Raw genomic sequence first — 25,943 nt, 5'->3', positions numbered from 1 at the left:
CAATTCAGATGCTTGGCCGCCGGCTCACTTAATGACCGGCTGCAATATCCTGCAGTCACAAGAAATGGGATTTGCGACCTTTTTGGGGGGGAGGGCTGGGGGGGGAATTTCTGGCAACCAGCAAAGTCCACGAGGGACTCCAGATTCACTTAAACAACCATGTGACTCACTTAACAACCGCATCGATGTAGTTAACCCCTGGGGTTCCAGAAAGGGCGTAAAACGGGGCCAAACCCACTTAACAAACAGGCTCCCTTGTCGTCGTAAGTCGAGGACTACCTGTCATGGGATGGGAAGGGGGATTTTTTCCTTTTTACGACCGTTCAGAGAACCGGACGCTCTTCTTGCCTGCTCCCTTCCAGGGCCAGCCCCCGGAGGTGGCGGTCTGTGGACCACCAAGCGTGATGGAGAAGTCAAGCTGCGGATGGACGCCGGCGGCATTGGCTCCGTGACCCCCATCACCGTCCATGAACTCTTCCTGGCCACCGTGGAGAAATACGGCCACTTCCCGGCACTGGCTTCGAAAAAGAACGGCCAGTGGTCCAAGCTGACCTTCCGTCAGTACTACGAGGAGTGCCGCAAGGCTGGCAAAAGCTTCCTCAAGGTCTCGGCGGGGGGGGCGGGGAGAGAATTGGGGAGGGGAGGGGGTCGCACATGCTCTCTGCACAGTATCGCCATCGGTTCACGGCAGCCCTGCGAGGTAGGGCGGCTGCAGGGGCAGCAAAGGTGAAACTGGGGCTGTCTCGGGAATCCGGGGTGGGGGAACTTTCTGGCTTTGGGGGCAGGGGTAGAGGGTGCTCTGAGGTGGGGGCGGCGAGTGGGAGCATCCGGGGGGGGCAGGAAGAGGGGTCTGGCTGACATCTCTGCCCTTCTCCCACAGCTGGGCCTGGGGCGGTTCAACAGCGTTTGCATCCTGGGCTTCAACTCCCTGGAGTGGTTCCTGGCCGACATCGGCGCCATCTTTGCTGGGTAAGGAGAAAGACCCTCCCCCCTCACCCGCCAACCCGTCCCCCGGCCTCCCCTCTTGGGAAAAGAAAGGGGGGTTCCCCTCCTGCAGAGATTTGACAGCTTCTCTGAGGCTGAGGGTTCAAGCCCAGCCATTCCTTCCCTCCTTTCTGCTCTTCTCTTTGAGGGGAGGGGTCTCTCCCCCAGCCTTTGAAGGGGGACGCCTCCCCCCCGCCTCAGGGTGCCCCTTCCTTGGAATTTGAGATGACTCCGCAGACCTTCAGGGTCCAGTTGAGCAGCTGGCTGCTCCCGGGTTGCTATGTCCTCCAATAAAGGAGAATATTTGTAGCGCAGGGTTGAAATGGGGGTCTCTGAGCTTGGTGGTTTCCTTGCAGATGTTTCACGACCTGACTAGGGAACATCGTCAATGCAAACCCCTTCCCCTTTTAGCACTGCTGACATTCGGTCATGAAACGTCTGCAAGGAAGACCCCCAAGGACCCCACAGTCCTCCTCCTCCTCCTTCCACCTCCCTGCAGACTCCATTTCCTTCTAGCACTGATGACGGTACCTAGCTGGGTCATGAAATGCCTGCAAGAAGCCACCAAGCTCATCGAGCACCAAAGACCCCCACAGTCATCGTCGTCCTCCTGGGGAAGTGGGAAGCTGCCCCCCAGTGGGTGGGTGGGTGAGGGGCTTTCATTGGCATTGCGTAAGATGCAAGGGGGTCTTCGTCCTGGTGCACAACCATTAGCGATAATTTTCCTCGCTTGCCCAGGAGCCTCTGGGGTGGAAGCTGCAAAGTCTCCAAGGGGTGCATAGCGAACCCCTCCCCAGAATGGCAGTGAGCAGATCTTCCCTTTGCCCCTGCCAATGGGTGGGTGGGGGGAGGCGGGCTTTGAAAGGGGGCGCACGTTCTCTTTGCAGGGGGTTTGCCGTCGGCATCTACACCACCAACTCACCCGAGGCCTGTCACTACGTCGCGGAGAATTGCGGGGCCAACATCATAGTGGTGGAGAACAACAAACAGCTGCAGAAAATCCTGGAGGTGAGAGCCCCAGACTCTTGGCCTCGGGAAGGGAGCCTGCGAGGTCTTCTAGTCCTCCCTCCTGCCCAGGAGAGGATTTTTCCTGAAGGCTTCCAGGGATGGAGTCGCGACGTCTCTGGGAATTTGAATGGCCCACCAAACCTTTTGAGTTGGACTCTCTGTCTCTCTTTTAAGATGGGCAGACATCAACTCCCAGAATTCCCCAGTTAGGGGAATTCTGGGAGTTGAAGTCTACACACCTTCATGCTGCCAAGGTTGAGAAAACGCTGCATTGAGACTGTGGCTTTTGGATGGCTGTGTTGTGTCCCCCGAGCCGGCCCTCCTGCCAGAAAGTGACTTGGAAAGTGAGGGGGAAGGGCCGTCAGGACTTACCTCGGGAGCACCGGCTTCCCTGGCTCAGCTCCAGGAGCCAGAGGCAGGCCAGGTGGAGGAGATAACGAGGCCTCCGTCCCCTGACTCTTTCCCCCCCCCAGGCCACCCCTCCAGACCCAGCTGATGGCAGTCAGGCCTGGCTGGACCCTAGGTTTCGTAGGCAGGAGAGGCCGGAACAACAGAAGCAGGGGTGGGGCAGGCCTAGGAAGTGCTGAGTCATGGAGCCACACCCAACAGGATATAAAGGCAGTGGGAGCTGTTGTGCCTCTTCGTAGCAGGCAAATTAACTGATTAACTAAGAGCTGAAGTTTGTTCCTGGGTGACTCATCAGCGTCGAGGGAGATAACAGAGACACTTGGCAGACGCTCGCTATTCTGCTGCCGGAGCTGATAGTGCCGGCTAATTAAGCCATCACTCGGACGGAGGCGAAGGGAGGACAGAACAGCTGTGTGCTGGACGCACTAAAATTGGTGGGGGATGTTGCACTTACAAATTATATGTCACTCTGAAATTTATCACGGCCCAATCAGAAGAGGAGGAGGCGTGGGAGTCAGGGCCAGCATCCAGGCAACCTAAGAGCTCGGAGAGGGAAGAGGGAGTAGAGCTGGTAGAGAGAGACAGAGATGGAGTCTGGGCCGTCCATCAGCCCTCAGATGGAGAGTCAACAGCCCCCCAGGTCTGGAGGTGGCTGGTGAAGAAGAGGAGGAACAGCTAGGTCAAGTGCCTAAGGCGCAATGCACAGAAGGCAGAGGAGAGGAGAGCAGTGGAAATCTATAGGCTGGTCCTTGGGACGGAAGAGCCACTGCTGCTAGCAAAGCCCCACCCTCTAGCTCTGGGGATAAAAGGCAGGGGGTGGAGATGAATAGGTGTGGCAGACAGACTTGTTAGCCTGCGGGGAGAGAGAAACTTTTTCGGGGCTGCCGGGGCTCCTAACAAAGGAATCTTTGCGTTCACTTCAGAGAGTGAGTCGTGTTTGGGAGCTGAGTCAGAACAATTGGTTTATTCAACGTATTTCTATGCCGCCACCAGAATAGAACAATGCTCACCAGAGTGGCTTGTAGAAAAAAGTCTTACAACCCACAGCTGAGCCCCAAATTTCTGCTGCTAAGCGAGACACTAAGCTAACATTGACCCGTTTTGCTTAAGTGAATCACTGCAGTTCTTAAGCGAGTCAAGCGGTCATTAAGTGAATCTGGCTTCCCCTTTTGATAGGTCGCAAAAGGTGTTCGCATGGCACACGCACACCCAGGACATTGCAAGCATCATAAATAGGAGCCGGTTGCCAAGCGTCTGAATTTTGATCCAGTGACCACAAGGATGCGTCCACAGTCATAAGTCTGAAACACGGGTCATAAGTCACTTTTTCCAGTGGCGTCGTAACAGTCATAAATTGATGACTAACCTGTATGAAAGACATCCAAAGCAAAACAAGAGCACCAGAGCGCTCCAACCATAGGAATATAGATAGTCCTCGTTTAGCGACCACTGGCAGTTGCAGAGTAACTTTACAGCCGATCCTCACATTTATGACCTCCAAACGTCTGGAAAGCTGTCACACATCATAAGTCTGAGGGTGGTTTCATTTAGTGACCATTTTGCTTAATTTGGACCAAGTTACCGGTCCAAATTATGGTTGCTAAACGAGGACTTGCTGCAATTAAAATGAGAATATCCTATCCGGGTCTCCAAAACAACTCCGCAAGACACAGCCCAGATTTCCCCCAATGGCTTTGTAATTGTGGGTCTAAACTTCAAACTGGAGGGAATGGGGGATTTTTTTCCAGGCGGTTTATTGGGGATCCCGGTGAAGACATTTGGGGTGAAGGGTCTCTTGTTTTGCTCCCAGGTGGAGAAAAAACTTCCTCTCCTAAAAGCTATCATCATGTACAACGATGACATCAAAGAGAAACGGCCCAACCTCTACAGCGTGAGTAGCTTCCCTTCCTTTCTGGGGGGGTCCTCGACTTACGACCAGATTTTCCGCAGCTAAACAAGGCAGCTGTTAAAAGTGAATTCGCACTTGGGATTTTACGGACTTTTTTTCCCCATGGTGTTTAGGCAAACCCCTGCAGTTGTTAAAGTGAATCGTTCGGTCATTAAGTGAATCCGGCTCCCCCCCCAATTGACTCTGCTTGCTAGGAAGGTTGCCAACGGCAATCATTTTGACCCCAAGACACTCCTCACCTTAGGACCAAAATTGAGCCCGAAATTTCTGTTGCTAAGTGAGTTTTACAACCTTCCCTGCCACAATTGTTAAGTGAATCACTGCCATGATTAATGACGCGGTCGTTGAGTGAATCTGGCTTCCCCCTTGAAGGTCGCAAACGGGGATCGTGTCACCCCGTCATAAATATGAGTCAGCATCCAAAGTTTTGATCATGTGACACACCCCCGCGGGGATGCTACAAAGGACCAAACTAAAAAACGATCGCAAGTCACATTTTTCAGGTGCCATTTTAACTTTGAACGATTGCTAAGCAAACTGTTGTAAGTCTTCTGCTTCCCTCTGGCAAGAGATACTTCCTCACAAGATCCCAGAGATCGGGAGAGCCCTGGGATCTGGGGGGGGGGTGCAGTTTGCGCCTCTGAGCAGACCTCTCCTTGCACCGGGCAGATGGCTGGAGCTGCCAGCGGGTAGCATCCCACGGGGCCTCCTGCCTTTATTTGCATAAAGGGAGGGGGGAAGTCAGCTGTTCCCTTAAAAGCGGGGCGGGGGCCCTAAAACCTTGCGCCCCACACCTTCCAATGCACCAACGTGGGTCTGGCCGCCTTCTTCTCACGCGAGGCTGTGGGTTTTTCTCCTTCCGGCCAGTGGGACGAGTTCATGGCCCTGGGCAGCTCCGTCCCGGATGAGCAGCTGGACAAGGTCCTGGCCAGCCTGAAGCCCAACCAGTGTTGCACCATCATCTATACCTCGGGGACTACGGGGAACCCCAAAGGAGTCATGCTCAGCCACGACAACGTAAGTGCCTGCTTGTCTGGGAGCCGGGGTGGGTGGGTGGGTGGAGTCTAGGCCAGGGGTCTCCAACCTTGGCAAGTTTTGTTTTTTTTAATTTTTTTATTACTTTTTTCCAACAAACAAAAAAGAAAATACATTATTACACCCTTGTGCTATACATAAAAAAAAAGGAAGATTTGGGTCTTCGGATATGTCCTCATGATTGCCAAAATCCACGTTCTCGAGGTACAGGTACCGAAGCATCCAATTTTCCAAGCGCATAGTCCACAGAATAGAATAGAATAGAATAGAATAGAATAGAATAGAATAGAATAGAATAGAATAGAATAGAATAGAATAGAATTTATTGGCCAAGTATGATTGGACACACAAGGAATTTGTTTTGGTGCATATGCTCTCAGTGTACAGAAAAGAAAAGAAAAAAAAATACCTTCATCAAAGGTACAACATTTACAACACAAATGATGGTCATAGGTTGCAATTTAACCCTTACTGATAGCAACAAAAAGTTACAGAGAGTTAGAGAAAGTTATAAGAACCGAATATTAAAGAACTGGTGGAATTAGAATAATTGAAGAAAGGATGCAGAAGGAGGGACAGTGAAACGTGAATGACAAAAAGTAAAATATTTTTTTAAAAGTTATTTTAAATCATTGAATTGTTCAATGGTCCGGCGGGGAGTTAGCTGTGGCTAGCGAGCCATGGCGAGTTGCTCCATTCCTCCTGAAGCCCGCTCAGCCAGGAAAGGGCCGCCCTCCTGTCTCCCAACCAGCCTCCGTCACATAAGGGGTTCTCAGGGTGCGCTAAGTCATAAGTCGAGAACGATCTGTATCTTGTCTTTTTCTTCCCCTCGAGTTTTGCAGGAGCAAATGAGCTGACTGCAAAAGGCATTACTGCATTTCCTGCCTTTTGCAGACCAAGCTGTACGGGGCATTTAATAATTTAAATTAGTGCCTAGGGACAGTCTCGGGCATCCAGGTCACGCTTGTCTCAAGGGGCAACTGGACTTTCCTGGTTTTTCTTTGAAGATTTTTCGCTTCTCATCCAAAAAGCTTCTTCTATTCATCTGCATTATTGAAGAACTGTAGAAGCTTCTCAGATGAGAAGTGAAGTGTCTTCAAGGGAAAAGAAAGCTCAGTTGCCTTTGGAGGTGAGGATTAAGCACACGTGGGGCATTTAGATGAGCGCCTGAAGAAACTTGTAAATATAAACCTTGAGTAAACCTTGAATATTTGAAGCTCTTCCCAGCCCTTCTCTGGTTGACGTAATTTAAATAGCATTTGCTGGGTTTTTGTTTTTTTTTACTCAAGCGAAGAAGGATTCCTTTCCTTTCTAGCCTCTTAAGTCCGTTTTCAGATCGGTGCCAAAGGTGCTTCCTTTTTTTCCAAGAGGCAACTGGACTTTCTTGTTTTTTCCATGAAGACGCTTCGCTTCTCATCCTAGAAGCTTCTTCCGTTCATCTGCATTATTGAAGAGCTGAAGAAGCTTCTCGGATGAGAAAGCGAAACCTCTTCAAAGAAAAACCAGAAAGTCCAGTTCCCTCTCGGGGTGGGGAAAAAAACGCCTTTGGGACGAGGTGCTGGATGGCTGAGAATCGTCGCAGAGGTTTTCAGATCGGGAAACTTTTATGAACGCTCGGGCTGCAAAGCTTTTGTGGGTTTGTGTTTCCCTGCGGTGTCGTAATAGCCCAGAGGTGATCCCGCGGAGGACAGACGTCCCTCCGTGTGCAGCCACGCCGTCTTTGCCTTGCAGATCACGTGGACGGCCAGGGCGGCCGGAGAGTACGTGAACCTGAAGACGGCCTTGGAGGCCCAGGAGAGCGTGGTCAGCTACCTGCCGTTGAGCCACGTCGCCGCGCAGATGATCGACATTTGGCTGCCTATCACCTTTGGCGTGGAAACCTACTTTGCGCAGCCCGACGCTCTGAAGGTTAGTTGGCGTCTCCTGCTTCTCCCTTTAGGGGGGCTTTTGCGGGGTCATCCTTTCACATCAGCCCCCACAATTGCAAGAATAACAGAATGACAGCTCTGGGAGGGACTGTTCTGTCCCCCCTCCCACTTCACGGAGAAACGCGAGTTTCACAGTCCTTTTATTGACGCAGACCTGATTCTTCTGTAGGAAGCGCAAGACTTGGCAGCGACCGTGCAGAGGCCTGCCAAGTTCTGAAGTCTTAATCTCGGACAGAGGTAAAAGCACTCGTGTCCCAGTCCCGTTGCCAAGCTTACAGGAAAGAAAGGCCTTTAACTCCAGAGCAACCGAGCTGCAACACACGCTGGTGTTGTGTCTCGTCCGATCTCACCACAGCCGGGGCCTTCTTATCTGCTTCCGAACACGGAGGAATGTCCTAGTATGCCTCCCGGCCCCAGCCCTGGCTCCATGCCCAGACAGGCTGAAGAGGAGGAAGTACCTCCAGCCCCCAGCTCTGGCTCCATGCCCAGGCAAACGGAGCAACTAGACCCCTCCCCCTCCTCCACAGCATGTGAGCCTGAGGGAGGTCAATTGCCAACAGCTGCAGACTGGAGTGACCCACGCGTCAGAAGATAGACGGAGGCAACAGAAGGAAGGGAGGGGCAGGCCTGGATAAGTGCTGAGTCATGGAGCCACACCCCATGGCCTATATAAAGGACCTGCTTTCTGGCATTCTCTGAGTCAGGCAAAGTCTAAACATATCTTGCTGAAGTCACTTTCTGGTCTCCTGCCTGCCCTGAGGACTTTGCTGGGACTTTGGCAGAGCTGCGGAGGCACGCCTGATTCGGATTTCCCTGACCCGGCCGTCAGCGGAGGAGTGGGACACGACAGCTGGGTAGTTTTTTGTCCGTCACAAAGCCCAATGGCAGCTCCACCCACTTTTATCCCCTGTGGGATGTGGCTCCGTGACTCAGCACTCTCTGAGCCTGCCACACCTCTTCCTCTGCTGCGCGTGCTTATCTCTTCATTGTTGCCTCGGGTCGATCCAGGATTGATCCTCAGCAGCTGGAGCTTGGGGCGTTGCCAGGGAGGAGGAGGAGGGTCCAGGAGAGGGAGGCCTTGTCAGCTCCTCCTCCTCCTGGCCTGCAGCTGGAACCTGGGGCGGAGCCAGAGAGGAGGGTCCTGGAGAGGGAGGCCTTGTCGGCTCCTCCCCCTCACTCTCAGAGTCATCCTGCTCCATGAGGACAGGCTCGGGGGCCAGAGCCACAACAGGGACCTTGGAGGTCTTCTAGTCCAACCCCCTGCTGAAGAAGAAAACCCTATGCCATTCCAGACAAATGGTTGTCTAATCTCTTCTCAAAAACCTCCAGCGATGGAGCACCCACAACTTTTGGAGGCAAGTTGTTCCACAGGTTGATCATTTTAACCACAGCGACCCTGCGAGGTAGGCTGGACAATGGGTCAGAGTTGAAAGAGAAGTTAACTATGGCCTTAATTTGAGCTCAGCTTCTAGTGACCCCCATGGGTACGTTCAGTGGTGAGATTTCCTAGTGGTGCACCATCCTGGTGTTTGGGAATCAGCTGAGGTTGGCTAGGTGCTGCCCCCTAATGGGAAAAGCAAACGTTCCCTTAAGTACAACTCGATTCCTTCTTATAGGCAGGTCTCGTTTTACATCTGCTCTGTTTAGCAACTACTTGAAGTTACAACAGCGCTGGAAAAGTAAACATTACGACAGGCACTTATAACTGCTGCAGCACCCCAGAGTCCCCCGATCGCCATTTGCGACTTTCATGGCCACATGAAGTCTCGCTTAATGACCGAATGGGAAGTCACTTGTGTCTGCCACAGTGGGTTTCATTTAACAACGGTGTTACTTAACAACAGAGCGACTAGTCCGTGTTGTCGTCATTAAGCCAGAACTGCCCGTTAAGTTTTGGCAGTGAGTGATACAGATGTTTTCACTTCCCAGTTGATATTTTGGCTGTGGAATCTCCTGGTGGTCTCTCATCCGTATGCTAGCTAGGTTGGTTTCTACTTGGTGTTTTCTGATTTGCTGAGGTTAGCCAGTTGTTGTTGCTGTCACAAACCCTTAATTTAGAAGCAAAGAACCCCTTTCTGAGGAAGATGGTTGACGTAGGTAGGTAGACAGACAGACAGACAGACAGACAGACAGAGATAGACAAATGGATGATAGGTAGAATAAGAAGATGTATGTGTGTGTGAGAGAGAAGATAGAAGATGGGCCTCTGGTGGCTCAGCAGACTAAGTGGTCTGTTATTAACACAGCTGCTTGCAATTACTGCAAGTTCAAGTCCCACCAGGCCCAAGGTTGACTCAGCCTTCATCCTTTATAAGGGAGGTAAAATGAGGACCCAGATTGTTGGGGGCAATAAAAGTTGACTTTGTATATAATATACAAATGGATGAAGACTATTGCTAACATAGTGTAAGCCGCCCTGAGTCTTCGGAGAAGGGTGGGATATAAATTCAAATTTAAAAAAAAATAGACAGAGACAAATAGATAATAGGTAGGTAGATGATAGGAAGATGCGGTAGGTAGGGGTAGAGAGAGAGAGAGAGAGATGACAGACAGACAGACAGACATGATAGGTAGGATAAGAAGATTAGAGACAGACAGACAGACAGGATAGACAGAGACAGACAGGATAAGAAGATTAGATAGATAATAGGTAGGTAGGTAGGTAGGTAGATAAGAGACAGACATGATAGACAGACAGACAGATACAGATGATAGGTAGGTAGATAGGTAGATAGATGATGGATGGATGGATGGAAAGGTAGGTAGACAGATATAGATATGGATAGAGAGAGAAATAGACAAATTGATGGATAGACAGATAGAAAAATAGATGGATAGACAGAGAGATAGGCAGATAAAGTAGATGGATAGATAAACAGAAAGACAGACAGACATGTAGATAAATGAAAGTATTGTCCCAAAGAGGAGGGGGCCAAAACCCCAATATTCCTGGGGCCTCGGGTGGGATTTTCTCCAGCGGCCCCCTCCCCCCCCCGCCTTCTTCTCTGTTCATCCCCCTGACCGCCTCCTTTGCCTTGGTCCGGCAGGGCACCCTGGTGGACACGCTGCGGGAAGTGAGACCCACGGCGTTCATGGGCGTCCCCCGCGTGTGGGAGAAGATGCAGGAGCGGATGAAGTCGGTGGGGGCCAAGTCCTCCACGCTGAAGAAGAAGATCGCCGTGTGGGCCAAAGCCGTGGGGCTGGAGACCAACCTGAAGCGCATGAACGGGTACGAGGCCGAGGGGCTGGGGAGGGGCAGCGCTGGCCGGATGCCGCCAGTGGCTGAGTCGCAGCCTGCGTTCTATGGGTCTGGGGTCGGAAAAGCCCCTTCCCGCCAAGGGAGGCGGCTTGCAATAGTGGTAGAGGCTTTCGGTAGGTACAAAAGCGGGCTAGGGTTTTTTTAAAATTTGGGTTCCCCCAAATTAAGGGACGGGAGAAGCAGCTTCGATAGCCTCTGCAAGCCGTGAACTTTTCATGACCGTCCCCAAGTTAATCTGCAGCCCCTTCCTGCCAATTCTGATCCCACAGTGCCATCTGCTTCCCTGGGCACAGCGGCTACACCCAACTGGGCAGATGGCCTGTTCAATCAAAGGAGCCCAGCCCCCTTAAAAAACAGGGCATTTTGCCCCTAAGGACCCCACCCTGGGTCTCTGAATCCAAATTTCTTGCCTGACTTAACTGAAGCCGGATTCGCTTAAACAACCATGTGGTTAACTGAACTGTTGTGATTCATTTAACGGTGGCGAGGACTGTCTTGCTTAGCGGCTGAAATGTTGTGGTTGTAAGTCAAATTTCAGCGTTTCCCACACGGCTGGTTGGCCGGAGAATTCTGGGAGTCGAAGGGTTCATACACGTGAAAGTTGCTAGCGTTGAGAAACTTTTTTTAATGTTTTTTTTAATGTTGTTTTTTTTTAATGTTCTCTCAAGCTCGGAACTTTTGTTCCGAGCTTGAGAGAACATAAAGTACTTTGTCCCTCCTTGGGAATACAAATCATTTCCTCCAAGCCTTTTTTTTTTTTTTCTCTTTACCTTGATGACGTTTGTTGTGGAAATAGAGACGCATCACAAAGTCCTGCAACGTGACACCTTCCCCTCGCTCTTTGGCACCTGGGTTAAAAATAAAAACAGGGAAACGGGGAAAGAGGGAGGAGGAAATTTTTAAAAATAAACTGTATAAGAATGTTTTACGTGTAGTCCTCAACTTACGGAGCCTGCCCATTATAGTCATAAGTCAAGGACTTATAAGGCGGAACGTCGTAGAATAGAATAGGAATAGAAATAATAGAAATAGAAAACCAGAAATAAATATAGAAAACCAGAAATAAATATAGGAAAATAGAAATAACTATAGGAAAACAGAAATAAATATAGGAAAAATAGAAATAAATATAGAAATAGAAATAATAGAATAGATGAACCCAATTTTACAACCTTATTTTGAGGCAAGGCATTAAGCCCAGCTGCGTGGGGAATTCTGGGATTTGAAGTCCGCATAATTTCACATAATTATATCACCGGTTCTCCACACACTGAAAATGTGAGCACTCGCCTTCCGTGCATGCCCTTTACTCACGCGTACACGGCTTGCACGCATGCACACGGCTTAGAAAACATGGCTAAGAAGAACGGCATAGAGTCGGGCAGGTGGTCCCCAGAAAAATTATTTTCTATATTGCACTAAATCAGGGGTCCTCAAACTACGGCCCCTGGGCCGGATACATGCAATGAACACTTGTGTTGCTGCAGAGAGTCTCCCCCTTCGGGGTCTTTTTGTGTAGGTTGGGGTCTGCTTCAGCCTCCTGGTGTGGGGCTTTGGGCAAAGGCTGGAGGGAAGCGCCGCTGGTGGTGAAGAGCCGGAGGGCCTCGTTCCCGTGGGACTGCATCATGGCCTGGAACTGGCTGACCATCTCAGTCCACGGAGCCTCCAGGCACCGGTACCTGGCCTTGGACTCCTGCAGGTCTTCCTTCTGCTTGGAAAGCCTACGCTCCTAGTCCTCAGTGAGGTGCTTCTGCTGAGCCTCCTTCTCGGTCAGATCCAATTTGAACTGAGCAGCTATTTTGCCAACTTTTTCTCATGGCGGCTGCTTAGCTCCAACAACTGCTTCCAGTTGGGGCCCTAAGGAGCCCGGGCAGGGTGAGGGTTGAGTAGAGGCTGATGAGGTGCCCCTCGACATGAGTGACATTAAGTTGGTCATGGCCACCCAGTCACATGACCACCTAGCCACACCCACCCAGCCAGTCATTAAGCAGATCATATTAGTGGTCCACAGGATTTAAAATTATGAATTTAGTGGTCCCTGAGGTCTGAAAGACTACACATGAGGAGGCAACCTCACTCTTGTGAAGGGCTACACCGCTGTCGCCTACTTAACCCCGCCCCGAGGACTTGCGTGTTGCTGGAGCAACATGCCCAATTCTGTGCCTTGTATGCCCGCGCCATGCATCCTGACCCATGCGAATTGTGGACTATTTTCCTGGACTTTACGCGTGCCCGTTAGGCAGGGTTACCCTGTGGTGATTCGGACCTGTGCTTTCCGGAGACCTCTTTGAAAAAACACCTCTTGTCATTCATGTGTGTGGGGCGGGGAGTGGGGCGGCACAGCCCCTAAAAAGGCTGCAGCCGTTGGCAGAGAGCCGGTCTTGTTTTGCTCCCAGCCTCATGCGTATTTTTCCTGCAGGTCCGATGAGTTGCCGATGAATTACCGACTGGCTAGGGCGCTGGTTTATAAAAAGGTCCGAAAAGCGCTGGGCTTGGACCGCTGCAACAAATGTTACACGGGGGCGGCCCCCATAACAAAGGACACCTTGGAGTATTTCCTGAGCCTGGACATCGTGGTCTACGAGCTCTACGGCATGAGCGAAAGTTCGGGCCCCCACACCGTTTCGTATCCAACGTCGTACAGGATATTGAGGTAGGGTCAAAACTCAACTTACACCCACAGCAAAAGCCGTAGCCCTTCGACTTACATACCGCTTCACAGTGCTCTACAGCCCCTCTCTAAGCGGTTTACAGAGTCAGCCTCTTGACCCCAATAATCTGGGTCCTCATTTTACCGACCTTGAAAGTGATGGATGGTTGAGTCAACCTCGAGCTGGTCAGGATCGAACTGCTGACAGTGTGCAGTGAGTTAGCCTGCAATATTGCACTCTAATCACTGTGCCACCACCTACCTTCCTTCCTTCCTTCCTTCCTTCCTTCGCACTTAGATTTATATACCGCTTCACAGTGCTCTACAGCCCTCTCTAAGCAGTTTATAGAGTCAGCCTCTTGCCCACAACAATCTCCCTCTTCATTTTACCCACCTCGGAAGGATGGAAGGCTGAGTCAACCTTGAGCCGATCAGGAAGGAGAAGGAGAAAGGGAATAAAAGGGAGGGAAGGAAGGTAGAAAGGAAGGAAGGAAGGAAGAACAGCAATAGCACTTAGACTTATATACCACTTTGCAGTGCTTTTACAGCCCTCTTTAAGCAGTTTACAGAGTCAGCCTCTTGTCCCTTCCTTCCTTCCTTCCTTCCTTCCTTCCTTCCTTCCTTCCTTCCTTCCTTCCTTCCTTCCTTCCCACATAGCTCTTAGCAATAGCACTTAGACTTATATACCACTTCGCAGTGCTTTTACAGCCCCCTCTAAGCAGTTTACAGAGTCAGCCTCTTGCCCCCAACAATCTCGCTCTTCATTTTACCCACCTCGGAAGGCTGGAAGGCTGAGTCAACCTTGGGCCTGGTGGGGCTTGAACCTGCAGTAATTGCAGGCTGCTGTGTTCTAATAACAGGCTATCTTACAGCCTGAGCTATTACGGCCTCTCACGGGGTCACATGAATCCGGGACACGGCGACCGTCATAAATATGAGACGAGTGCCCAGCATCTGAATTTTGATCATGTGACCATGGGGATGCCGCAACGGTCGTTAAGTGTGAAAATTGGTCATAAGTCACTTTTTTTCCCGTGATGTTGTAACTTCAAACAGTCATTAAACAAACCGTTGCCTGACCTTGATGATTGGAAAAGAAAGCATTTTACAACCCTTTTTGTGGCAGCTGTTAAATAAACGCTGCGGTCACTAAGCGGAGCTATATTTTTGGGAGCCGTTTTTGCCGAAAACTAGAAACTGCCAATTTTCCTCAAAAGAAATATTTTCAATTGTGGCCCTGTGAGGATGGGCTGCTGCGAATTGCCATCAGTGCAGGTCAGTTGCCAATGGGCCCGAGATATAAGCATTGGGGGGTGCCATCATAAACAGGTTTTGGGGGGGGGGAGTGACCCCATTATAAGTTGAGGCGGCCCCGTGTTTCTCTTCCAGCTGGGGAGAAATTAGACGGCGTTTTTTTCTTGAGGAGTCTCTTGAATTCTTGGATGAATTGCAAAATTTATTTCCCAGACGGAGGAGATGGGCTGCATGCTCAGAGGAGCAAGTCGGTGGGAGGGAATTCCCCACAGCCGTTTGGGGCTGGCTTCCCTGGCACGGCCGGCTGTGTCGTGCCGAAACTTCTGGCTGAGATTTGAAAGCTCTCCGCCAAGCGTTAGAGGTGCGAGCAGATTGTTGTGTGTGTTGTGCAAACACTCCAGAAAGTCTAGATTTCAAGTGCGGCTCTTGGTGAGCTATTAACACGGGCCTCTCGCATTTTTACGGTTTGGGAAAGTAAAAGCTGAACGAAGTGGTGGTGGTGGGAGAAAAACCCTCTGAAATTAAAAAAAAAAAAAGTTGTAAACATTTGAGTGGCCGTGTCAGAAATTCAGTGCAACAAGGTTTTCTGCCTGAGCAGGGGGTTGGAATAGAAGATCTTCAAGGTCCCTTCCAACTCTCTTACCTAGCACTGATGATGGTACCTAGATAGGGTAGTGAAACTTCTGCAAGAAAACAGGCAAGCTCAGAGAGCTCCAAGGAGCCGTCAGTTCTGTTATTCTGTTAAGCTCTCGATGTAACGGACTAATAGGGAAGGAACGCCTGTTAAATCAGACACTGTACGCAGATTGTCTGTTGCATTCAAGCATCTCTGAACCGAAGACTGTTAAATCAGGATGCGTTGTTTTGTTAAACAAGGGTCTCAAGCTTTAATAATGAGGTTTTCTTTTATAATCACCCCAAGTTGTGAGTGTGGAGACTGCGCTGTGCTTTACCACAATGGGCCGTCCATGTGTGGGGCACGCTTGACCCTTTGCTTGACCCTTTCCCCCTCCTCCCCCCCCCCAGCTGCGGCAAGGAGATTACAGGTTGCCAGACGATGCTTTTCAAGCCGGACCAGGATGGTGTCGGCGAGGTCTGCTTTGCTGGGCGCCACATCTTTATGGGCTACCTGAACATGGAAGACAAAACGAAGGAAGCAATCGACAGCGAGGGCTGGCTCCATTCTGGGGATCTGGGCCGGCATGATGAGGACGGCTTCCTGTACATCACGGGGAGGATCAAAGGTAATCCAGCCCCCTGGATCATGAGAGGAAGTCTCCAGGGAAGGTCACAGTCCCTCTGCCCCTGGGGTGCTGCAACCGTCAGGAATAGATACTGGTGACCAAATATCTAGGAAGATTCTCAGTCGTTCAGGGTCCTGGTTGTCCCAAAGGTGCTTTTTTTAAGAGGCAACTGGACTTCCTTTGTTTTTCTTTGAAGACATTTCGCTTCTCATCCAAGAAGCTTCTTCAGCTCTGCCTGGATGGTGGGGAAGGGAAGGGTTTATAGTCCTTGCAGGCAGAGCTGGTCATTTGTATCCTTTATAGAGAGTCGTTGAGGCCACTTGGAGGTTTGTCTCTGTCCGTAGGGTCACCCGATTGGTGCAAATGGGGATGGAGCTTTCTTGGAACTGTTGAACATCCTGCAAAAAGCACAACTCCACAACACAATCCTTTCAGCAGTTCCAAGGTGACCCTGAGGTTAACCTCCAGGTGGCCTCAATGACTCTCTCAAAGAATGCAAATGACCAGCTGTCTGCAAGGAATATAAATCCTTCCGTTTCCCAAAGGTGCTTTTTCAGGGGGCAACTGGACTTTCTTGTCTGTTTGTTTGAAGAAGCTTCTTCAGCTCTGACAGGATGGTTGGAAAGTCAGAGCTGAAGAAACTTCTCGGATGAGAAGCGAAACGTCTTCAAAGAAAAACAAAAGTCCAGTTGCCTCTTGAAAAAAAGCACCTTTGGGACGACCCGAAACCAAGCTCCTCGATTTTGAACACAAGACTGTGGGGTGCCACAACGGTCGTAAAGGTGAAAACCAGTCATAAGTCACTTTCTCCAGGGTGATTGGAATTTGGAGCGGTCACTAAAGGAATGGTGGTGTCGTGTCCCACTCCTCCTCTGACGGCCGAGTCTGGGAAGTCTGTATCAAGCGTGGCCACGAAGCCTCTGCAGCTTTGCCAAATTCCTGTCAGAGTTCTCAGGGCAGGCAGGAATCCAAGGTGTGACTTCAGCAACCAGATGAGACTTTGCCTGACTCAAGGAATGCCAGAAAGCAGATCCTTTGTATAGGCCATGGGGTGTGGCTCCATGACTCAGCACTTATCCAGGCCTGCCCCTCCCTTCCTTTTGCTGACGTCGCCTCTCCATTCTCCGGAAGCGAGGATCCGTCCACTGTAAATTCCCTTCCTCCGGATCTGCTGCCGGCAATTCTAACACGTGCTGGCTTCGTGCTCACACGCTGTAGGAGGGAGGTTTGTTTGCTCAGTCTGTCCGGGCATGGTGCCAGGGCTGGGGGCTGGAGGCATGCCAGGCCATTCTTCTTCACTATCAGTCTCTGGCTCAGATAGCAGGAGATGGGAGGGGCCCGGCTGAGGAGAGGAGGGCGGGCGAGGCACAACAGGTGGGAAGGTGAGGGATTACCAGTTTCTGCAGCAAGCAAGTTGTGGTTTATCCCATAGACGGCAAGCGTGAACTGAGGGGCTTTTCTGGGAGGGGGGGGGGGTGTCCTGATGCCAAGGCCTTCGCCATTTCTGTTCCAGAGCTCATCATCACTGCTGGGGGAGAGAATATTCCGCCAGTCCCGATTGAAGATGCTATCAAGGAGGCCATCCCCATTCTCAGCAACGTTATGTTGGTGGGAGACAAAGCCAAATATCTCGTCATGCTGATGACCCTAAAGGTGAGTGCTGGGTTTTCTCCTGTCCCCCCACCCCACCCCACCAGGCACCCCGGGGCCCAGAGGGGTGGGGGAGACGAACTCAATTTGATGATCCAAATTGGGCTTCCCAGAACCGTTTGCCAGATTCTAGGGCAGGGGTCTCCAACCTTGGTTCCTTTAAGACTTGTGGACTTCAACTCCCAGAGTTCCTCAGCCAGCAAAGCTATGGCTGGCTGGGGAATTCTGAGAGTTGGAGTCCGTCTATCTTCAAGCTGCCACGGTTGGGGACGCAAAGAAGTGGAATTGAAAGGGGGCGATAAACAGGATCTGTGGGGATCCCACTTGGCTGAGAATCTTAGTCCACCCGGCTTAAAGTGGCCAAAATGGAGGTACACCGCTCTAGAAGGTTGACCTGAGAGTCACCCCTTTGGGGAAGGCATAATTTGAGGGTGTCAGTCCAGATTTCCAAAAAATCCACCTTTCATCTTCAGGATTTGAAAGCTTGAGGACTAGGATCTTGAATTGAAAGCTGTGGAGTCATTCTTCTGCAGACAGTTTAAGTCTTCTAATGCTTGGTTATAAATTCTCCCAAGGAGTCACTAGGATGGGGCTGATCCTAAGCTGAGGGGGAGGGAGAAAGTCCTCCCGACCTTCTGTGCTCCACCGATCCCTGGTGGGAAAGGATCATTTCTGAGGGTCCAGAAACGTCTCCAAGGGAGCAAACGTTTCTGCCCTCTGCTTCGAATTACAAGCTCTGTCTTGTACTCCCGCGTTGTCTGAATGGGTGGGTGCCCACACAACCCTTCTCAGCTACCCCCCCCCCTTCTGGGCAACACTAGGGCAGGGCCAGCCGCCACCAGAGGGTGGCACTGCACCCCTTCCTATGGCCACCCCAATGCTCCTCTGCTTTTGTAGTGCAAGATGAACTTAGAAACCGGGATCTCGGAAGACGAACTGACGCCCGAAGCTGTGGAGTTTTGCCAGAAACTGGGCAGCAAATCCACCAAGGTTTCTGACATCGTGGGGAACAAAGACGTGGCTGTGTACACCGCCATCCAGAAGGGGGTCATGAAAGTCAACGATCGAGCCACCTCCAACGCTCAGAAAATCCAGAAATGGCTCCTCCTGAGCAAGGACTTCTCCATCCAGAGTGGCGAACTTGGTAAGCAGCTGGCATGACTTCCTACTTGGTGAGCAAAGACTGCTGGGTGTGTGTGTGGGGGGTGTCAGATGGCACAAGGCAGCGTTTTTGAACATCGCTGGCTGGCTGGGGAATTCTGGGACTTGAAGCCAGGGGTGCAAACCAGCAGGTTCTGACAGGTTCTGGAGAACCGGTAGCAGAAATTTTGAGTACTTTGAGAACTGGCAAATGCCACCTTCTGGCTGGTCCCAGAGTGGGGTGGGGATGGAGATTTTGCAATATCCTTCCCCCAGGGGAGGGAATGGGGATTTTGCAGTATCCTTCCCCTGCCATGCCCACCAAGCCACACCCACAGAACCGGTAGTAAAAAAAAATTGGATTTCACCACTGCTTGAAGCCCACCCATCTTCAAGGGCCCGAGTTTGGGGACGCAAGAAGTAGAATTGAACCGGGATAATATACAAGATCCCAAATTCCACCTAGCTGAGAATCTTAGCTGTTTCATTCAGAAAGATAAATGGTGCCCAAAGAGATTAGCTAAGTCTTACGAGGAGAAAGGTCTGGGGATGGCGGGCATGGTTTAAACATCCTTGCCCTAACCTTCGTCCTCCGAGATGCTAAATTAAAAGAGGATGACCCCCTGCTCCCTTTTCCAAACAGGAGTTGTTGCCTTACTCCAGGGCAGAATCTTAGCCTTGGGTGTTTCTTCAAAGATTTTAAGGCGACCTCAGGAAAGTTGCCTGTCCATTGGGGCAACCCCCAACGAGGCTCCTAGCTCTGAGTTATCCACTGTGCGGCGTCCACCGGGGTGGGTGGGGGGGCTGGTAGCCCATCCTCATTATGTTAAGGGATCAAGGAGCATCCTCCCCCCCACCCCATCCCCAGTCCATCCAAACATTGCAAGAAATTTCCTCTGGATCTCGGCTTTGCACAGCCTCGGGAAAAGTTGAAAGGGGGAGAGAGGGCAGGGTGGTGGGCCTTTGGCGTTAACGTGACCCCCTGTGTCTGCCTCCCAGGCCCAACCATGAAGCTGAAGAGGCCAGTGGTAGCCAAGATGTATCAGGAACAAATCCAACAGCTCTACTCGGAAACAACGGATTTCTGAACGAGGATGCCCCGTCTCTCCGCCGCCGGCCTCTGTTCAAAGTGCAGCATCTTTACCGGGGAGTCCTCCTGGAGGCGAGGTGCCCCCCGTCGCTTCCCTTGATAAATGAGGTTTTTTTCAATACAGCCCTCGTCTCCTCTTGCCTTCCCCCAAGACAGGAGGCTCCTCTGCACTTCGGACTCTGGCTGTGCCGGTGGGAAGCCTCAGGATGACCCTCGCCAGCTGTTTCGACCCCAGTGTCCCTCTTCCCGAAATGAATGTACCAACCTCAGGGTTTCTCTCCTTCCTTCCTTCCTTCCTTCCTTCCTTCCTTCCTTCCTTCCTTCCTTCCTTCCTCTTTCCTTCTTCTGTCTCTTTTTTCCTTCCTTCTTCCTCCCTCCCTTTCTTTCTTTCTTTCTGTCTTTTTTCCTTCCTTCCTTCTTCCTCCCTCCCCACCCACCCCCTCTCTCTCTTTCTTTCTTTTTACCAAAGGAAAACATTGCAGCCATGCCACAGAGTGGGTGGACACTATGTGTTCTTACAGTGCCATGGGGTAGCCTGTTGGGCGAGTCTTTGCATGGGGCACTTTTTCTCCTTCCACAGACGGCTCGTGTCCGTGTTGCACACACGGCGGTAACGCTTGTTCCTGCAAGAAAGTCTGGCACACTTAAAAGTCTTCTCGTGGTTCTTACTTGTGGGGGGGTGGGGGCGTTTACATAGCGAGGTTCAACTTGAGAGCAAATCATGGGCTCCATATTGCCCCTCTTGTGCCAGGGGGACCGACTTCCCAGTGGGGAAGGAAGGAATGGGCAGAAATCTCCCTTACCTTGCTCACAAGTGTCTTGGGAACAGTTTTGGGAAGCTGGGTGAGGATCTAACTTCAACTTGGGGTTCAGCCAGACTTTAACCTGCACTTGTTCTACATAGAACCTAAATTCCAGCTGAATTACATGGGGGGGGGGGCTAAGGGGGGGGTTAGGCTGCTCAGCTGTGCCTGCTCCCCATTAAATCTACATAAAATTGCAAGTACTGCTCTGGATTCAAAAAGCAAATTGTGTAGAAGAGCCAAAAGTGTGCCCTTGCGAATTCGAGCCGCTTTTCTGTGCAAAGTGGGGCTTATTTAATGTTGATGTTTGGTAAGAAATAAGGTGAAGAGCAACCGGGTGTGGGGGGGTTCTTAAAGGAAGCGCGGGGTGCAATCATAGATTATAATTTTTAATAGTGTGAGCTAAACCAAATCACTTTTAGCTTCTAGTATAAACATGAGTGGAGGGGGCATGTTTGATAAAGGTTAATGGCTGCTCTGTTTTTGTGGGAAGACTTAAAGGCTGCCACAGAGGTCGTCTCTTCTCCCTGTAAATGTGATAATAGGAGTTCCCTGTATTTATTAATTGGGTGCGAAGGAAACGGGTCTTAAGGAATCAAATGTGATGAATTTGTCCATTTTTATCAGGAATGTTTTTTCTTAAAAGTGTTTTCAAGGCCGTCCAAAGCTGGAGATGGTCATCGCATATTGTAAGTTTAAATATATATTTTTTTGCAAAATATGCAGATGTTGGCTTACAGCTTTTCAGACTCACCTTGTTCTTGCAAGCGTGGTTATGTTGAGCTTTGAAGTTCTCCTTCCCTGGCTTAGTGTTGCCTCAAATTTTGGGGTCCGGTTTCTTGATCTTCCAGCTTCTCTTAAGTGGAGTCCCAGGAAATCAGGACACAAAAGCCAGGAAAGACATTTTAAGTAGAAATTCTGCCTATTTTTCCACCCATCTGTTTCAGGGCCTGCTGTTCTTTATGTGGTCCCAGGTTTGTCTAAGGCATTTTTGAATCATGTCAGGAAAATATTTCAGAATAAAAAAAGATGCAAGCTAAAAACCGGTCTTGAGTGTTTTTGTAGCCTCCCTCAAGGATGTCCCGGGTGAACTTCTGCCTGCACCACAAGCCCCACAAAACCATGGTTAATGGGACAGGCAGAAGGCTCACAGAAGTGCTGTAAAGTACTGTGAAGCGGTTCATTTAGTGACCATTCAAAGTTACAACAGCACTGAAAAAAGACTTAGAATAACTTTATTGTCATTTTAAATGTACAATAATTGGTATACCTTAAAATGAATTTTTGTTCCATACAACTCTCAAAGGGTCACCACCTCCAATAGACACTACATAAACATGACGTCTATGTATACACACACACATTATGTGTATGTATGTATGTATGTATGTATGTATGTATGTATGTAATCTTAAAAACCCCATAATCTCATATGGGGTGAAGTCTGGGCTACTGAATGGAGGTGAGTATTTACTGGCTGGATGCCCTTCCTGTCGCCAATACGGAGTTTTCTTCAGCAGATATAGTCTCATTGTGCCCAGAGAGAAAAATATCTGCCTCTACCCAGGATTGAACTCGCAGCATCCTAATTGTGAGGCGAGAGCTCCACCTCTAGGTGTGTGTGTGTGTAAATATATATGCATATAGAATAGAATAGAATAGAATTTTTTTTTTTTTATTGGCCAAGTGTGATTGGACACACAAGGAATTTGTCTTGGTGCAGATGCTCTCAGTGTACATAAAAGAAAAGATACGTTCATCAAGGTACAACATTTACAACACAATTGATGGTCAATATATCAATATCAATCATAAGGATTGCCAGCAACAAAGTTATAGTCATACAGTCATAAGTGGAAAGAGATTGGTGATGGGAACTATGAAACGATTAATAGTAGTGCAGATTCAGTAAATAGTCTGACAGTGTTGAGGGAATTATTTGTTTAGCAGAGTGATGGCCTTCGGGAAAAAACTGTTCTTGTGTTTAGTTGTTCTGGTGTGCAGTGCCCTATAGCTTTGTTTTGAGGGTAGGAGTCAAAACAGTTTATGTCCAGGATGCGAGGGGTCTGCAAATATTTTCACGGCCCTCTTCTTGATTCGTGCAGTATACAGGTCCTCAATGGAAAGCAAGTTGGTAGCAATTATTTTTTCTGCAGTTCTAATTATCCTCTGAAGTCTGTGTTTTTCTTGTTGGGTTGCAGAACCGAACCTACATATATGACACACAACACAATCTAGTTCGGATGTAAAAGTGACATGACTATTATTCACACTAAGGACTTTTGTAGCATCCCCATGATCATGTGGACAAAATTCAGAGGTCTGGCAACTGACTCATACTTACGACCGTTGGCTGTGTCCCAAAGTCAAGTGATCCCCTTTTGATTGGATGATCAAAAATCCACGGAGAAGCCAGATTCACTTAGCAACCTCGTTACTAACATCTCGACTGCGGTGATTCGCTTAACAACTGTGGCAATGAAGTTTTTAAGATGAGGCAAAACTCACTTCACAAATGTCTCACTTAGCAAGTAGAAACTTTGGCCTCAGTTGTGGTTGTAAATTGAGGACTACCTGTATAGGTATATAGGTATAACCTCACTGGAGTTTTTTAAGGGACTAGTCACTTACTCCTATAAAAGATCCTACAACATCTTGAGTCTCCAAAGACCTATGCAAGGGTCCTTTTTGTAGACTTTAGTTCATTCAATACCATCATTCCAGACATTCTAACTAAGCTAAACCAGCTACAGGTACCTGAACAGACTTGTAAGTGGATCACAAGCTTCCTAACAAACAGGAAGCAGCAGGTGAAGCTAAGCAAGATCACATCAAATACCTGTACAATTAGCACAGGGCCTCCCCACCAAGGCTGTGTGCTCTCCCCACTTCTCTCTGTATACCAATGACTGCATCTCTAACGATCCATCTGTTAAACTACTGAAGTTCGCAGATGACACAACAGTGATCGGTCTCATTCGAGACAATGATGAATTCGCATACAGATGGGAGGTCGAACGACTAGCCTTGTGGTGCGACCAGAACAATCTGGAACTGAACACACTCAAAACCGTAGAAATGGTGGTAGACTTTAGGAGAAACCTTTCCGTACTTCCACCTCTCACAATACTAGACAACACAGTATCAATAGTAGAGACCTTCAAATTTCTGGGTTCTACCATATCTCACAACATAAACACCCAACATCAAAAACGTCATCAAAAAAGGACAACAAAGAATGTTCTTTCTGCGCCAACTCAGTAAGCTCAAACTGCCCAAGGAGCTGCTGATCCAATTCTACAGAGGAATTATTGAGTCTGTCATTTGCACCTCTAGAACTGTCTGGTTCGGTTCTGCAACCCAACAAGAAAGACACAGACTTCAGAGGATAATTAGAACTGCAGAAAAAATAATTGCTACCAACCTGCCTTCCATTGAGGACCTGTATACTGCACGAATCAAGAAGAGGGCCGTGAAAATATTTACAGACCCCTCACATCCTGGACATAAACTGTTTCAACTCCTACCCTCAAAACGACGCTATAGAGCCCTGCACACCAGAACAACTAGACACAAGAACAGTTTTTTCCCGAAGGCCATCACTCTGCTAAACAAATAATTCCATCAACACTGTCAAACTATTTACTGAATCTGCACTACTATTAATCTCATCGTTCCCATCACCAATCTCTTTCCGCTTATGACTGTATGACTGTAACTTTGTTGCTTGTATCCTTAAGATTTATATTGATATTGATATTGTTTCCTGATTGCTTATTTGTAGCCTATGACCATCATTAAGTGTTGTAAGTGTTGTATCTTGATGAAGGTATCTTTTCTTTTATGTAAACTGAGAGCATATGCACCAAAACAAATTCCTTGTGTGTCCAATCACACTTGGCCAATAAAAAATTCTATTCTATTCTATTCTATTCTATTAACTGAAAGGGTATAGGTTCTCCTGCTTGAGCACGGGGCTGGACTAGAAGACCTCCAAGGTCCCTTCCAGCTCTATTCTAAGTCTAAGCGCTATTGCTATTGATCCAGGCCAACCATGTCAAAAAAAAAAAAAAAAGCTAGTATGGCAGATAAAACATTAAGTCCCATCCCAAAGTTGCTTTTTTCAAGAGGCAACTGTATTTTTTTTTGGGGGGGGGTGTTTCCTTGAAGACGTTTCACTTCTCCTCCAGGAAGCTTCTTCAGCTCTGTCTTATAGAGCTGAAGAAGCTTCTTGGATATGAAGCGAAACCTCTTCACAAAAAAAAAGAAATCTAGTTGCCTCTTGGGGGGGAAAAAAACGCCTTAGGGACAACGCAACCTGGATGGCAGACAATAGTAGACAGTTTTTGGTTGAAGATTTTGGGGTTTTGAGAAGAGACCACAGAGTCAGGTACTGAGTTCCAAGCATTAACAACTCTGTTACAAAAGTCATATTTTCTGCAATCAAGTTTGAAGCGGTTGACATTTAGCTTGAATCTATTTTTTGCTCTTGTAATATTGCGACTGAAGCTGAAGTAGTCTTTGACAGGAAAGACATTGCAATAGATGATTTTGTGTGTTAAAAACAGGTTTAGCACACAATAGAATAGAATAGAATAGAATAGAATAGAATAGAATTTTATTGGCCAAGTGTGATTGGACACACAAGGAATTTGTCTTAGTGCAAATGCTCTCAGTGTACATAAAAGAAAAGATACGTTCATCAAGGTACAACATTTACAACACAATTGATGGTCAATATATCAATATAAATCATAAGGATTGCTAGCAACAAAGTTACAGTCATACAGTCATAAGTGGAAAGAGATGGGTGATGGGAACTATGAAACGATTAATAGTAGTGCAGATTTAGTAAATAGTCTGACAGTGTTGAGGGAATTATTTGTTTAGCAGAGTGATGGCCTTTGGGAAAAAACTGTTCTTGTGTCTAGTTGTTCTGGTGTGCAGTGCTCTATAGCGTCGTTTTGAGGGTAGGAGTTGAAACAGTTTATGTCCAGGATGCGAGGGATCTGCAAATATTTTCACGGCCCTCTTCTTGATTCGTGCAGTATACAGGTCCTCAATGGAAGGCAGGTTGGTAGCCATTATTTTTTCTGCAGTTCTAATTATCCTCTGAAGTCTGTGTTTTTCTTGTTGGGTTGCAGAACCGAACCAGACAGTTATAGAGGTGCAAATGACAGACTCAATAATTCCTCTGTAGAACTGAATCAGCAGCTCCTTGGGCAGTTTGAGCTTACTGAGTTGGCGCAGAAAGAATATACTATATTCTATATATATACTATATAAACATACTATATAAACATACTATATAAACATATATATGAGTAAATACTTTCCCTCCCACACTCCCTCCCTCCCTCCCAAAGGCTGAAGTGGGCCCTTTAAAAGCAGCTGTATTTGTCCTAGGCGCTCTGCACATGCCCAGAGGCCCTCAGCACCCTCCCCTTCCCCCACCCACCCACCCCACCCGCCCGCATTCTCCTCAGGCGCTTTCGCGCCAAAACGCGCGGCAACCGCCGGCCCCGCCTCCTCCCCCTCCCCCTCCCGCCTTTGGACAGCCGCCCAATCGGAGCGAGCCGAA

At 49.0% G+C, this 25,943-nt stretch overlaps 1 protein-coding gene across 1 annotated transcript in view; it reads left to right on the top strand.

Moving 5' to 3' along the window:
* Positions 1-21,405, top strand: part of ACSBG2 (acyl-CoA synthetase bubblegum family member 2) — a 44,187-nt gene extending 22,782 nt beyond the window's left edge. Inside the window, exons 4-15 of the mRNA XM_058163724.1 lie at positions 363-604; positions 881-969; positions 1,872-1,992; positions 4,211-4,291; positions 5,177-5,326; positions 7,076-7,252; positions 10,320-10,501; positions 12,951-13,184; positions 15,462-15,679; positions 17,193-17,332; positions 18,227-18,473; positions 19,469-21,405. Coding sequence (XP_058019707.1) covers positions 363-604; positions 881-969; positions 1,872-1,992; positions 4,211-4,291; positions 5,177-5,326; positions 7,076-7,252; positions 10,320-10,501; positions 12,951-13,184; positions 15,462-15,679; positions 17,193-17,332; positions 18,227-18,473; positions 19,469-19,557 — 1,970 coding nt within the window. The 3' untranslated portion in view covers positions 19,558-21,405. The remainder of the gene's footprint in view (positions 1-362; positions 605-880; positions 970-1,871; positions 1,993-4,210; positions 4,292-5,176; positions 5,327-7,075; positions 7,253-10,319; positions 10,502-12,950; positions 13,185-15,461; positions 15,680-17,192; positions 17,333-18,226; positions 18,474-19,468) is intronic.
* Positions 21,406-25,943: the final 4,538 nt, after the last annotated feature.

This window comes from Ahaetulla prasina, chromosome 1, assembly GCF_028640845.1.
Source record: "Ahaetulla prasina isolate Xishuangbanna chromosome 1, ASM2864084v1, whole genome shotgun sequence".
NCBI lineage: Eukaryota > Metazoa > Chordata > Lepidosauria > Squamata > Colubridae > Ahaetulla > Ahaetulla prasina.
This window is presented reverse-complemented; position numbering and strand designations above follow the sequence as displayed.